The sequence below is a fragment of the Strongylocentrotus purpuratus genome, unplaced genomic scaffold (genome assembly GCF_000002235.5).
Source record: "Strongylocentrotus purpuratus isolate Spur 01 unplaced genomic scaffold, Spur_5.0 spur5_scaffold_21, whole genome shotgun sequence".
Classification (NCBI taxonomy): Eukaryota; Metazoa; Echinodermata; class Echinoidea; order Camarodonta; family Strongylocentrotidae; genus Strongylocentrotus; species Strongylocentrotus purpuratus.
Window position 1 is genome coordinate 31,000,778 of NW_022145607.1, and position 13,490 is coordinate 31,014,267.

Below are 13,490 nucleotides of genomic sequence, written 5' to 3' on the forward strand. Positions count from 1 at the left end.
AATGAAATGGAAGCTCTTATTACAAATCATGTGATAGAATACGTTTTGACTAATACGTGATGATAACATTTTTGCCAGGAAACCGCCTACTAATTGATATATTTGGTAAATTATTATATCTATCCGGACTGGATACATATGGCGTACTCCCAAATACATCTTTCTATGTACAGTGCTTGTAACTTTACCAAGACTGGGCCAAATTTCTTATCATTTTGATGATTCCAGAACCTTGCAGTACACACCAATACTTCCACAACGTTTCTTTCACAATACAATCGCATGACCTAAACTAGTCTATACCTTCAAACTTTAAAATGACCTTCCAACTCATAACCTTTCTTATATTTTTTCCATTTACTCTATTTTCTTTTCAACACCACATTTCTTTTATACATGTAATTTGATGATAAAAAAATATTCCTGTAAATGAGGGTATCTCAGCCACTAGTTTCTATCATTTCGTTCGAGACGCTTCCAACGAAAAGTGCGCTTTCCGGCTTTTCACCTCCCATCTTTCTAATTTTGATGTAGAGGTGTCGTGGTCGAGTGGATATGTCACCGGACTGTTGCACCAGGTCCGCGGTTTGAGTCCCGGCGTTGCTCTAATGTCCTTTGGCAAGACATTAACCTACATTTGCTACACTCGACCCAGGTGAGGTAAATGGGTACCTGGGGGGTGTTTCACTAAAGCCCTAAAATCGATCTAAAATCGATTTGATCGATTTTAAGGGCCTAAAATTGACTTCAATTTTAGCAGCAGTTTCACTAAATAAATAAAATCGATTTTGGCCTTAAAATCGATTTTAAGTTAGAGTGTGATCCATATCAATTTTAAATCAATTTTATCCTCATTCATTGCATTATTGATATGCTATGTTCAGCATTCATTGGTTTTAAAGGCGCAAGTGTTGGCTAGCTTCAATTTGACCATACATCTGAAAATGAAGAATTCTGTTCTTGGGGGAACAAATCTTTGTTCATAACCAATTTTTTTTTTTAATTCTCATCGTAGTCAGGCATTATCAATACCAATTGTGGCACTCTGGAGGGGGGGGGGGAGCACAATGGCCCATTTTTTCTTCAAAAATACATGGGCGGCCCGTTTTCCCCTTAACCCTATCTAACCTGGGGGGGGGGGGGGGGCCTTATCCAGCCGGCGGCACGGGAGGGGGCCCAATTCGTGAGACTATATTTAGCAGCGAAACAGCCGGCCGATAATTCGCTCAGGGGGGGGGGGGGGGTAGTGAACAATCAAAAAAAATTATTGGGGGAGGGGGGCCCTCGAAAATTTGAAAAATCGCACCCCCCCCCCCCTTGAGCGCCAGGAGAGGGGGCCCATCTCCAAAAAAAGGTACATTTAACGTTTTTTTCTCCAGGGGAGGGGGCCCGGACCCCCCAGGCTATGAAGTTTCAAAATAACCCATGTTAGATAGGGTTTAAGTGCCCCTTTTACATCAGATTAACATCTCTTTTTGTTTATTACAAGTGCACTTTTCCTTCATGTAGTTTGTCCCGTTTCACTTTGTTTTAAAGTTCCTCTTGTTATTTCTAATAACTTTTTATGTTTTCTTCTTAGAAGTGACCCTTTTCCATTTTGTTATGTGCCCCTTTTTCTATATTTTTTTTTTACCATATGCGCTTACAATTATGTGTCCTTATTTCGTTCACATACTCTCTCTCTCTCTCATTAACATAAAACGACACTCCCATCACAACGCTTTGCTTGCCGTAATTTTGTTTCTTCATGAACACCCCCCCCCTTCCCCCACACAAAAAATAAATAAAGAACAAAAATGAATAAATAAACACCAACTTATAACAATAACTCACCAGCATACAAACACACCATTCTTGAATCACATCATTGCCCTTTATCATCATGTAATTATTATCACCATGCGCTAGCGTACAATCTCATCTATTCATCCCCCCTTTTATCTTCTTAAAAGACAAAAAATACATACAAAATAAAATTAACACAGATTTTAAAGTATAATCAATATGTTTATGCTTTAATGAATGAAATCTACATTTTGTAAATGATGAGCATAGCAAACACATTCAAGGGATACAATTACAATATTTTAAATGACACAAATAAAAGTGCTCCTATGAAAGTATCAGCCAGTTGTTAAAACTACTGCAGCTGATATCTGCCACTCTCTATTTGAGTTACCTTTATGGAGATTAAAAGAGTAATCCTTGAAATGCTAGGGCCCTTAATGGCAGCTATATAGGCTAAAGCCGGGGTAATAATATCACCATTTGGAAGCGCATGCAGAGACGTTTAAATGTGATATGCGCGATACAAGAACCGAATATTATTATTATTAGTATTAGTATTAGTATTATTATTACTCAATACCAACTTAACCGTAGTGTGCAGATCAGAAGGAACTATGGAAGCAATTTAAATTCAAGAGGCGTAGCTTGGGTTTAATAATTGAGGGGGCTATATAACAATGGAGGAAAGGATAATATGACAATATGATAATCTGTCATAATTATCTTTAATACGAAATACAGTCTCTAAGCGCTGTACATAATACCCCGGTTATCGGATTCATTCACGCACAATATATTCCTTCTCCACTCCCTGGGAAGTATTATTACCATAATTATGGTCATCGTGAGGGCATATGGCAATTATCAACACAAAGCCTTTTGTCATCCTATCAGGTCCCCTTTTCTCCTCCTGGGTATGGAGTGGCAAATCGTTAGATTAATACCTTGCCAAAGGACATTTAATATAGAAGAGCAAGATGGAGGAGGGAGGGAGGGGAAGGGCTTAGGGGTTTTCGCATTCATTTACTACTATGTCATGTTCCTCGCATAATGTTATGCATATTAGGACAATTATCGGGGCCCTCTCTAGAACCACTTCTGACGGTGACATCATACGTAGGTGCATTGAACACGAAGGCACAAGGCCACCGTATATAAAGGGTGGAAAGAGGTTGAATCGTCATATTCTACAATGTTTCCCCTTCCCGTTTTTTCACCCACAACCTACGTTAGACATGTTTATGACTATTATTTCCATTTTGTTTATTTATTTATTTATTTATTCATTCATTCATTTATATATTTATTTTGTGTTCTTTATAAAATCAATAATGATGATTATAGTTCGTTGCATAGTAAACGCATAATACCGACTGGTCTCTATGCGTGTTAGAACATCACTGTATTGATGTCACATAAACTTATGATTAGTAACCATTCATGAACATTGTGTTTTCAGCTCTGATTTGAATTAATCCAACGGTGATATTCCTTAAATTCGTTATACATCGTTATACGTTATATTTCAGTAAATGAAAGTGTTTTGCACGAGAGCCTTGTAATACGTAACACAATCAGGCATATATAACATGTAATACAAACAAAACAAATTGATAAATATTAAACTGTTATAATACATAATATATATTTCGATTAAGAAATCCAGCCATCTGATTGGTCGAAATTGGAGTCGTGAATTTAGCCATTCCCGTAAAGAAACGACAAATCGCAAAACCGGTTAGGCCTAATATTCCTAGAGTGAGATCCCTCAAAATTCCGGTTACCATCCAAATAGTTAATTTTTGCTGCGATACCCATTGGTTAACGTGTTAAACTGTTCTTTGAGCGAGCGCGGACACCATACAGTGCTTTTTGTCTGCGATTCCCAACTGATCGAAAACTTCAGTCATTTTTCCAGCAAAGATAAACAGACAGTTTCTCAGCTTTTCCGTGATGTTTTAACCAATCTTTACTCAATAAAAGGATAAGGTAAGAATTCTTGGTAGAATGTTTGTGTTAATTCGGTATATAAAAGATAATATCGACTGCTTTAATATTTAAAGCAAAGCTGTTTCTATACTGGCTCTCGGGGACGTTGCATCCTGCCATGACCCCTCGAGTCGCCACCCGCCCCGGCGCGCCTCGGGGTCATATCAGGATGCAACGTCCCCCTTGAGCCTATATAAACAGCGATGCCTCTCATAGCATACAAGTATTATAATTTTGATCACAAAACACAATTTAGCTACAAATATAATGTTATCAGTACAGCTAAAATACCATAAAAGGATATGTCGTGACCCGTTTTTATTCCTGCCCATCCTTTAAATAATTAGTGCACAATTATGTTAAAATGCAAGTGTCCTGAAATCTTTAGTTTGAAGAAGATAGAGGGCTCAATCACCTTCACTAAACAGGCAACATACGATTAAAAAGTGATATATTCACATCCCTTGTGAATTTGATGTTTTTTGTGTTTTTTGTAACTCAATAATGAAAGGTGGACTGGAGTGGTAGGATTGGGGCTTTTGTTGAATTATTTGTTGTACGCTTTGATGTGTCACTTTCTCAAGTAGCCTAATATAAATCGGGACAAAGCATTTTCCACAGAACTTACGTGGTAAGGGTATGAACAATTTAGTTATTACCTGTAAATTATGAATAGTAATCATAAATCTATTGATATCCTCGTTGTTAATATTAGTTATGGCATCTTTGAAGCATTCAGCATGCATATTCTGAGATGTATTGGGTCTCCTAAACGTTTTGAACCTTCATTCATTATGCACTTTACATTCTTTAAATGTCTATCAAGTCACATTCTACATAATTTTAAAGTAAGGGATCATTATTATCATTTCATAAAAATGTTTTTAAATGTTAGATTCACTTTGAAAGGTCAAAGGTAGACATCATCATGAACATTAATTTCATGCGGGATCTCTTGGACTATTTACGTATTTCCCACATTGACATTTTGTGAACTCTCTCTTCCTCTCTCTCCTCTCTTTTCCTCCCTTCCTCTTTTCCTTTCTTGTTTACGTTTGCATTTCGTGTCAAGGAAGGTGACAATCCATTTGAAATTGATTATAAGAAGTGGTTATGGTAGATCAATTTGTAATGTTTCAACCGTTCCCATCATTTTTGGACGGTGCCCATTTTCCAAAAGTGCCCTTTGGCTTTTGACAATTCCTCACCAAGAAAATACAATACGCCGTCCCTGCCTGGCACGTTGTTGTTAAACACACTGGTATCGGTCTCTCGATGTTTGTCACTAAAGGTAATCAGCTAGTCATGGGGAACACCCAAAATGTTTTCAAACATACCCCCCCCCCCCATCCCCTCGTCAGATATCTGTAACCTGTGAATCCCGCTCTGATATTCTGGCTCCGTATCTGATTCCAGTCTCAAACGCAAACCAAACTACCGGCTTTTATAAAATGTAGGCAACATTTAATTAGTTTTTTTTAAAAACTTGTTGTTTATTAATCCTGTTGTCTTCTTACATATTCCCATCTATCTCTTTTATCTCTCAACCTATTTTTTGATGACCGTATTGAAATAAAATAAACAAACATGCAAGCTTTATAGACGAACTTTGATAGTTCTATTCTATATAAGAGTAATACCACGTGTGAGATTTGCGGATCATCAAGAGCCAGAAATATATCAATTAATTCGTACTTATGTCTCTGTCACTGCATCTATCTGTCTGTCTGTCCGCCCGTCTGTTAGTTTGTCTTCGTGTCTACATGTTTTTCTGTCTGTCTCTCTCTTTCTCATCCATGTCTCTCTTTTTGTCTATGTCTGTCTCTCTACTTCTCCTTTTTTTTCTCCCTCTCTCTCTCTCCTTCTCTCTTTCTCTCTCTTCTGTCGTTTATCACTTTGTTCTTGTTTTCCCTCCCGTCTTTTCACCCTCTCTCTCTCTCTCTCTCTCTCTCTCTCTCTCTCTCTCTCTTTCTCTCTCTATACTCTAAGGGCGCTACAGAACATACACATCGAACAGCTGTCGCTCAGCACCCCAATAATGTGCAACCAATGCCCTTGAAACAGACCACTAATCAAATTTTCAGGATAGAAATACTTGTCTTACTGCAACGCTTTGAATAAAGAGGAGCCCCCGGCAGAGGAGACTAAATTCCCAAGGTCAAGTTCGTATGTCCTCGAGCAATGTCATCACTTACGTTTTGTTTTTAAAGCCCTTGTAATTCGCCACATTTAACACAGGGGCCTGCATGATGAATACATTTTACTGTATAGTGGAATTTAAGCAAGAAGAGATCTGGTTGTACACCACCATGGTGAGTCAGAGTGATAACTTAGACCAGGGAGGTGATCACCTTCCTGGTTAGACCTGGCAGTGTCGGGTATAAAATTGTAATACATGCAGATATTGATTGATTGGTTTTTATTCGTCCAACTTCCAACATACAACAATACACGAGAATAACAGATCAAAATTTAAGTCAACTTGAACAGGATAGGCCTAACCCATCGGTAACTAGGACAGGGGCCTTGATTTTAGGGGGAGGGGTGGGGCAGGGGCGTCGGGGTCGTTTTGTTGTTGTTGGGTAATTCTGTTGATAATTCGCACGAGTGGCCCTTTGATATATTGAAAGAGAACCGGTGCTTGCATACTAACCACGCCTATAATACTTTACAACATGTATGTTATTCTTATTTGAATTTTTGTACAAAGATGTATATCCAGAGACAAGACACCACATAGATCAAAACTCGCACACGGCAAGAAAGGTATTCTCTATTATACAGTGCGTTCCAGAAAAAAAAGAAACTGAGAATTATCCATGTTTTATCAAAACTTAATCACAATTACAATTAATAAATGACACATATTTGTAAAACTTAGATCCTCTTCTTTCATTTGATGCAACTCGTATGATGCATATTTCACGCATAGGTGATTAAAATGAATTTGAAGAGAGGGTACCAAAAAGTCATTTGGCGGGCTATATCTGAAAATCACATTTGTAGAAAATTCATTTTCTGCCCTTTCATAATTATGACACCTCAATCAGGAAAAATAAGCCAGGAATAACAAAGTTGTCTTTGTCTAAAGTATATGCTTGCATTTCTATACTTTGATTAAACAAATTCGTTTTTACTGGCTGCCTGCCGTATCGTCAAACAGACTTAACTCCGTTTCACTGACAATCAGCCATGCACAAAAAAGACGAAAGACTTATTGAGGGCAGAAAAATAATGAACTTTTTAGAAATTTGATTTTCCTTTGAAATTCAGATACCGACGGCCAAAGGATCATGAAGTGATTATTTTTTCTTCTGGTGTGCTTTCTTGCTTTTTCCCTTTCGAAATGTAGAAATTTGAAATATTCGGGCAAAATATGTCATCCCGCCTCCTTCCCTCTCCTCCCCGCCTCCTGGTGAAATCTTGCCCCTAAAATAGAGATAATTAGTCAATAGATAATTTTAGGAAACAATTCTGCAATTTGAGAGAAAATAATAGATTTTTCAATATAAAAAAGAAAAGGTGACTTCCGGATACAAAATTATAAAAAGGTAGAATTATAAAAGTATAATGTGCTGTGAGTAACAAGTTCAATACTGCCATCTACTGCTACGACTGTTCACATTGCAATTGTAAACAATATACAAAATACACGTACATACATGTATACACCATCTGCATACACTTACTTCCGAACTCTTCATTTCATATCGCCCATGGCCCCGTGCGCGCCCGCGACGTAGGCCTATTTTTCGCAACTTGGTCGTGGTGTTCAGGTTGGAATCGCAATTTCGAGCACTTATCTGTACTCCAAAATCCATGCGAACTTAACACATAATTGTGTCAGTGTGTATGTGACCATCAAAACTATCAGGATTATTACCATGTTGGTGCACCGACACTGAATAGGTCTCTGCATGTGCCTCAATCGGAAAATTTGCGCAAGCACAGCCACAGCAGACGTGAATTGAATGAGGAAGAGAGAAGCCGATAACTCGAACTTGAACCTGATTTTTTGACATGACCATGTGAAATCGGTAAAATTGTGGATTTCGAAGGAACGTTACATTTAGCTCAGCCGCGACATGGATTCCATAGGATCTAAACTTTATGCTGGCAAAAGGCGTCGTCGTCCTGCCAAACGGTAAGAAGTGTGTTTTCGTGAGAATTTAGCACATTTATTTTGGGGCGGTAGTCCGGAAATCGAAGCTTAGCCACGCCAGCGCAGAAGGCGAGTGGCTTGCTCGGAGTTCCGTGGAGTCACCAAGACACGAGGGGGGTATTGTAATGTCTGTGAATATAGACTCGATAGGTGCATGTATATGCATGCACTGATCATGATCAAGTGTGAAATCGCTATCTTACAAAACTGAGATTTCACATGATCCATCAGTTGGATTGAAATTTTGAATAATGATGGACTAGATCTAGACCCTACACGGTACACCATTGTTGTTATTATTAATGTGCAATTATTGGTTGATTATGATTAATTATTGTATGTTTTTATTATGTTAATAATAATAATAATTATCATTAAAGATAAACTTTAGTACTGGTAATGCGATTGCATTGTGAAAGAAAAGGTGTGGAAAGGATCAGAAACAGTTGATCATGTAGCATGTAAGTATTGGTGTGCACTGCAAGGTTCTGGAGTCATCAAAATCATAATAAATTTGACCGAGTCTTGGTAAAGTAACAAGCACATACACAGAAAGCTATGTATGGGACAACACGCATGGTGTCGGGGTTGGTACTACCTTGATTCCTTGTCTTTCTATGCTCATTACTCAGCCAGTATACATTTTCTTCCAAAATTGTTTGGCACATGTCATTTATTTGTAATCTTGAACATTCAGTGTAAGTTTCGTTTGATTCTGTGAGAAATAATTTTCTTTTTTTTACCAGTACTCAACCTTCTCTTTAATTGTATTATTATGAATATTATTATTTATTGATATTATATCATTATTATTATTATTAATATTATTTTAATTATTATTATTACAATAATAATGATAATTAATAGTAGATCTAGACGTAATGATAATCACAATAAAGATAATGATGATAATAATATTAAGTTATCAAGAATGATAATGATATCCAATATGGTAATGATAATAATTATAGTGTTTATAATAGTAATAATAACAGTTATAACAATAATAATAATATTGAGAATAATAATGATATTATTATGTTATTATTATCTACTACTAATAATAATGATAATTTGTATATTAATAATACATGTAATAATGATAACGATAGGCTATCAATTACAATAATAATAATAATATTGATAATATAATAATAATAATAATTATTAGTATCTACATGTGTATGTACATGTACATGTACAGTATACGTATCAGTAGTAATGATAGTCACAATAAAGATAATACTAATAATAATAATAGTAATAAGTTATCCATAATGATAATGATAATGATAATGATAATGATAATAATGATAATAATGATCATGAATATACATGTAAAAGTAATGTAGTAATGATAATAACATTGAGAAAAAATATTGATGATATTATTATATGTAATTATTGTCTACCAATAATATTCATCATTTTTATAATAATAATAATAATCATGATAATAATAATATTAATAACAATAATGATAATAATATTGATGATAATATATTTATAATAATAATAATTATTATTATCATAATAAATATTAATAGTAGACATACAGCTATGTTAATCACAACAAAGATGATAATAATGATATTAATATTAGTTATCAATCAATAATCATTAATGATAATGATAATAATAGTAATAATAATAGTAATAACATTAATAATAGTGAGAATAATAATGTATTGTATGTAATTGGTATTGTATGTAATTAGTATTGTATGTAATTAGTATTGTATGTAATTAGTATTGTATGTAAGTATTGTATGTAATAATGTATTGTACATGTACATGTATGTAATTAGTGATGTGTTATCAACAATATAATAATTAAAGACAATAACGACCTCCTTTAAAAGTGCTAGAATAATGCTTTATTTTATAAGGAAGATTTGTACAATATTAAAAGAAGAATAGAAATTGTCTCAAATGTTTATTATGTGAAGAATTTCTCCTAATGAAATGTCTAGCCTTAATGCAATGTACATGTATCTGTAAGTATAGGCAAAGTCTCAACAAACCATTGATAACATATATTGTGTAAATGTATGTATTTAATAGTCACTTGTATAATTCATTGTCTCTAAACATGATGTACAGAATATTTGCACAAAAAACAATGACAATCTCTATATTTCTTCAATGAAATAGTACACTTGAACTGTATACATGTACATGTAGAACTTCTTCACTTGGCTTCAGTAAATATGTCCTTTCTAAGGACCACCAAAAAATGGAACAGCCTTCAACAGTCTACCATCAACCAAACCGGTCCTCTCTCTCTTTCAAATCTGCTGTCCTTTTAGAAGTTTCCACTTCTAACTAATCATCCACCCACCACCACCTCCAGCTACAACTTCATTTTTAGAGTATTTAAGAGGATTACGAACCAAGTGCCAAGAAGATGTGCTTATTGTGCTGTGCCATTAAATTGCACTGGAATTTTTATATTGTTGTTGGTTAGTGTTTTTATGGCACTCAGTTAATTTCGACCATTATCACCAACAATTTTATTTAAAAAAAAAAAATCATACATGTACACCTGTATGAAATAATACAATATTAGAAATAAAAAAGTACTCAACAAAACCTAAATGCTCTCAAGAACAGCATGATACAGATGGAAAAGACTTATTTTCCATATGATATACCTTTCATAGGTTGCACTTCTAATGATTTTGACGAGACAAAACATTATATAACATACCGTACACTTAAACCTTTGTGGTTATTCAATTACTTTCAACTGTTAAAAACAGCGCACCTGAATTCTTTTGTTGATCTGACTATCATATGTTTTCATGGTTCAATACACAGTTTGTACTTCCCTGAGTAAACATTCTGAGAAATTGGAGACAAAGCAGCAGGGGCTGATTATCCGTCCCTCTGGTTGGGTGCTCGACCTGATCGTAAATGTATTCATAAAACACCCTTCTGTTCTATAGCTGCTCTTTTTTTCACTAGAGCTACACAGCAACATGTGTAACTACACAACTTTTACTCTCATCTTGTTTTGATGAATCAGATAAGGGTTATAAAATCACAAAGTGGAAGATATTACCAATTTGAAAAGAAATCTCCATACAGTACATACATGTACATGTACATGTTCAAGTACATTTGGTAAACTTATAAAATTAAAATGATATCAATATTAATATTTATACTATCATAAATACCCTAATAATAATTATTATTATTATTATTGTTATTTCTATTATCATTTTTAAAAATTGTTACTACACATGCACATGTATTTCTATCATTATTAATATAATCATGAATATATTATTATTATTCCTATTTTTATTATTATTATTATTAATTTACTACTGTCATTACTATCATTATTTCTACTATTGTTATCATTGTCACTATATTACTATCATTACTATTTTTAATTTTATTAGTTTTCATGTAGTTGTTATCCTTCTTAATTAAATCTGTCCCGCAGGAATACGATCCCAGCCAACGGAACGGTGCGTACCAACCCTAGTAAGCGGCATCGTGACCGTCTCAACACAGAGCTCGATCGGTTGGCTAGCCTGTTGCCTTTCGACTCGGACACCGTCACCAAGCTCGACAAGCTCTCTATCCTCAGGCTCAGTGTGAGCTATCTGAGAAACAAGAGCTACTTCCAAGGTAGGTACATTTTTACGTTAATCCTGCTCGAGAAATTTCAATTTTTGTATTAAAGTGACTACGTAACATTGCCTAAGATTCTGAAACAAAATCCTGGATTTAGCTCATGCTGCAATCGTAATTATAAACCTTTAGGTCAGTCAGGAATCCCATGACTTTTACAAGCCGATCGCCAGGCTGATTACCAAGATATTTATGATTGGTAATCAAAATTTCATTTTTTTTTTCATAATGTTTTTTTAAACACTACTGTAGTGTTAAAAAAAACGTTAGGAAAACAAAAAGTGAAATTACTACAGTCTATTGGGGGAAAGGAGTATGGTAAAACCGGTCACACAAAGAATTTTACTTTTTTGAGGCACTTCATTATCATTTTGAAGCAGGGAAAAAATTAATATTTATTTATCGGGGGGCTACTTTTCATGAAAATAACATTCTAAAATTTGTTTTGCATTGAACTCTACGCAAATTTACAGGGGCTCTTTTAGGCATTTCGGGGGCTAATTCACCCCGAGCCCTCGTGTATTTTTTTCACTGTTTTGAATCACAATTCTTTTAGGGCTTCAATATTAAACCATATCACAGACACTGATAACACAAAGGGTCATGCATCTCAGATTAATTTTTGTTTTTGATAAGTGAATTTTATTCACTTTAATACTATAATAATAACAATAATAATTATAATAATAATAAAACTGTGCTTATAAATCGCTTTCCACCAAAGTCTCTATTAGCATTATACATGTAAATTTGTTTTGCTTTCTATGATGTTATCTGAGAATACACATGTTATCTGCAACATGTACATGTATACATGTAGCTGTCTCATATTCTCCTGATTCATTCTGCCACGCCAAGATTTAAAGCAGTAGTGAAATATTCATGCATGTTGTCTTTTTGTCAGAATTCTGTTTCCATGGTTTGAAATTGAAAGAAAACAGCATAGCTACATGTACAGTAATCTGTTGAAAGACAAAGCGACATTAATTCTGCGTTAAAGTAAATGAATTAACACCCTTCTGGCTCCAAACAGACAAGTAATATGTATTTCAAATTTTTGTTTTATGTGAGCAAATAAGCTACATTTAAAGTGCTTGTATCTCGTTTCTCACTTACACGAACGAATCGCATACATGTACCTTGGACGCTGTTCATGCAAACGAAGAGAAAATGAAATAAAATAGTATTAATGAGGGAAGGGGGAAACATGAGGACCAAATAGAATTTACCTGAATTCAGTACCTAGTACAAGTTTGCACTGCAGTTGAAAGGAAATAGTAAGGGGTTCAGGCCAAGGGCAGCTCATAAATTATATGTGTCAATACTTTCAGGCGAAAAAGTAAACTCGATGCTGTGTACACTTTCTGGCCCGAGTTTACTCTGTATCTTTGCCGCAGCTGCCGAGAGAAAGAGAGAGAGGGATAAAGAGAGAGAGAGAGAAAGAGAGAGAGAGAAAGAGGGAGGGGGAGAGTTAGTGCATAGAAAAAGTAAAGTAAGTGAAATGTCATCAGATTTTTCAGCATACATTTTTTTCGTCTGCCTGGGAGAAGGGGCGAACGAATGCACGCCAAGCAAACGTACAATACTGTTGACATTATTTAAATAATAGGAATACTCATTTTCAAGATTTGACCCTTCCTTGACTTCAAATTAAAGGCACAATTCAGCCTTTGAAACTAATTGTAAATGTTTTAATAGCAGTTCAAGCAATGGAGAGCAAGTTAAGATTGTAAATATATTCCTACTTACATGTACGTGTAGCTTGTAATATAAAAAGAAATGTAAATTTTATTTTATTGACACGTGTGCCCCTCTAAAGTGTTGGGAGCCCCAATAATCTGCTGGCAAAATTTCGCTTAAATTGTTTTAAAATGTGAAAAGGTTATGTCATTTAAGACATATT

General features: G+C 34.9%; 1 protein-coding gene across 1 annotated transcript; it reads left to right on the forward strand.

The window, feature by feature from the left end:
* Positions 1 to 7,471: 7,471 nt before the first annotated feature.
* Positions 7,472 to 11,704, forward strand: LOC115928006 (aryl hydrocarbon receptor repressor-like). The gene is made up of 2 exons (XM_030994504.1): positions 7,472 to 7,921; positions 11,397 to 11,704. Exons 1-2 carry the CDS (start codon positions 7,863 to 7,865, stop codon positions 11,635 to 11,637), a joined length of 300 nt encoding a protein of 99 aa, XP_030850364.1. The 5' UTR covers positions 7,472 to 7,862; the 3' UTR covers positions 11,638 to 11,704.
* The last annotated feature ends 1,786 nt before the right edge of the window (positions 11,705 to 13,490 follow it).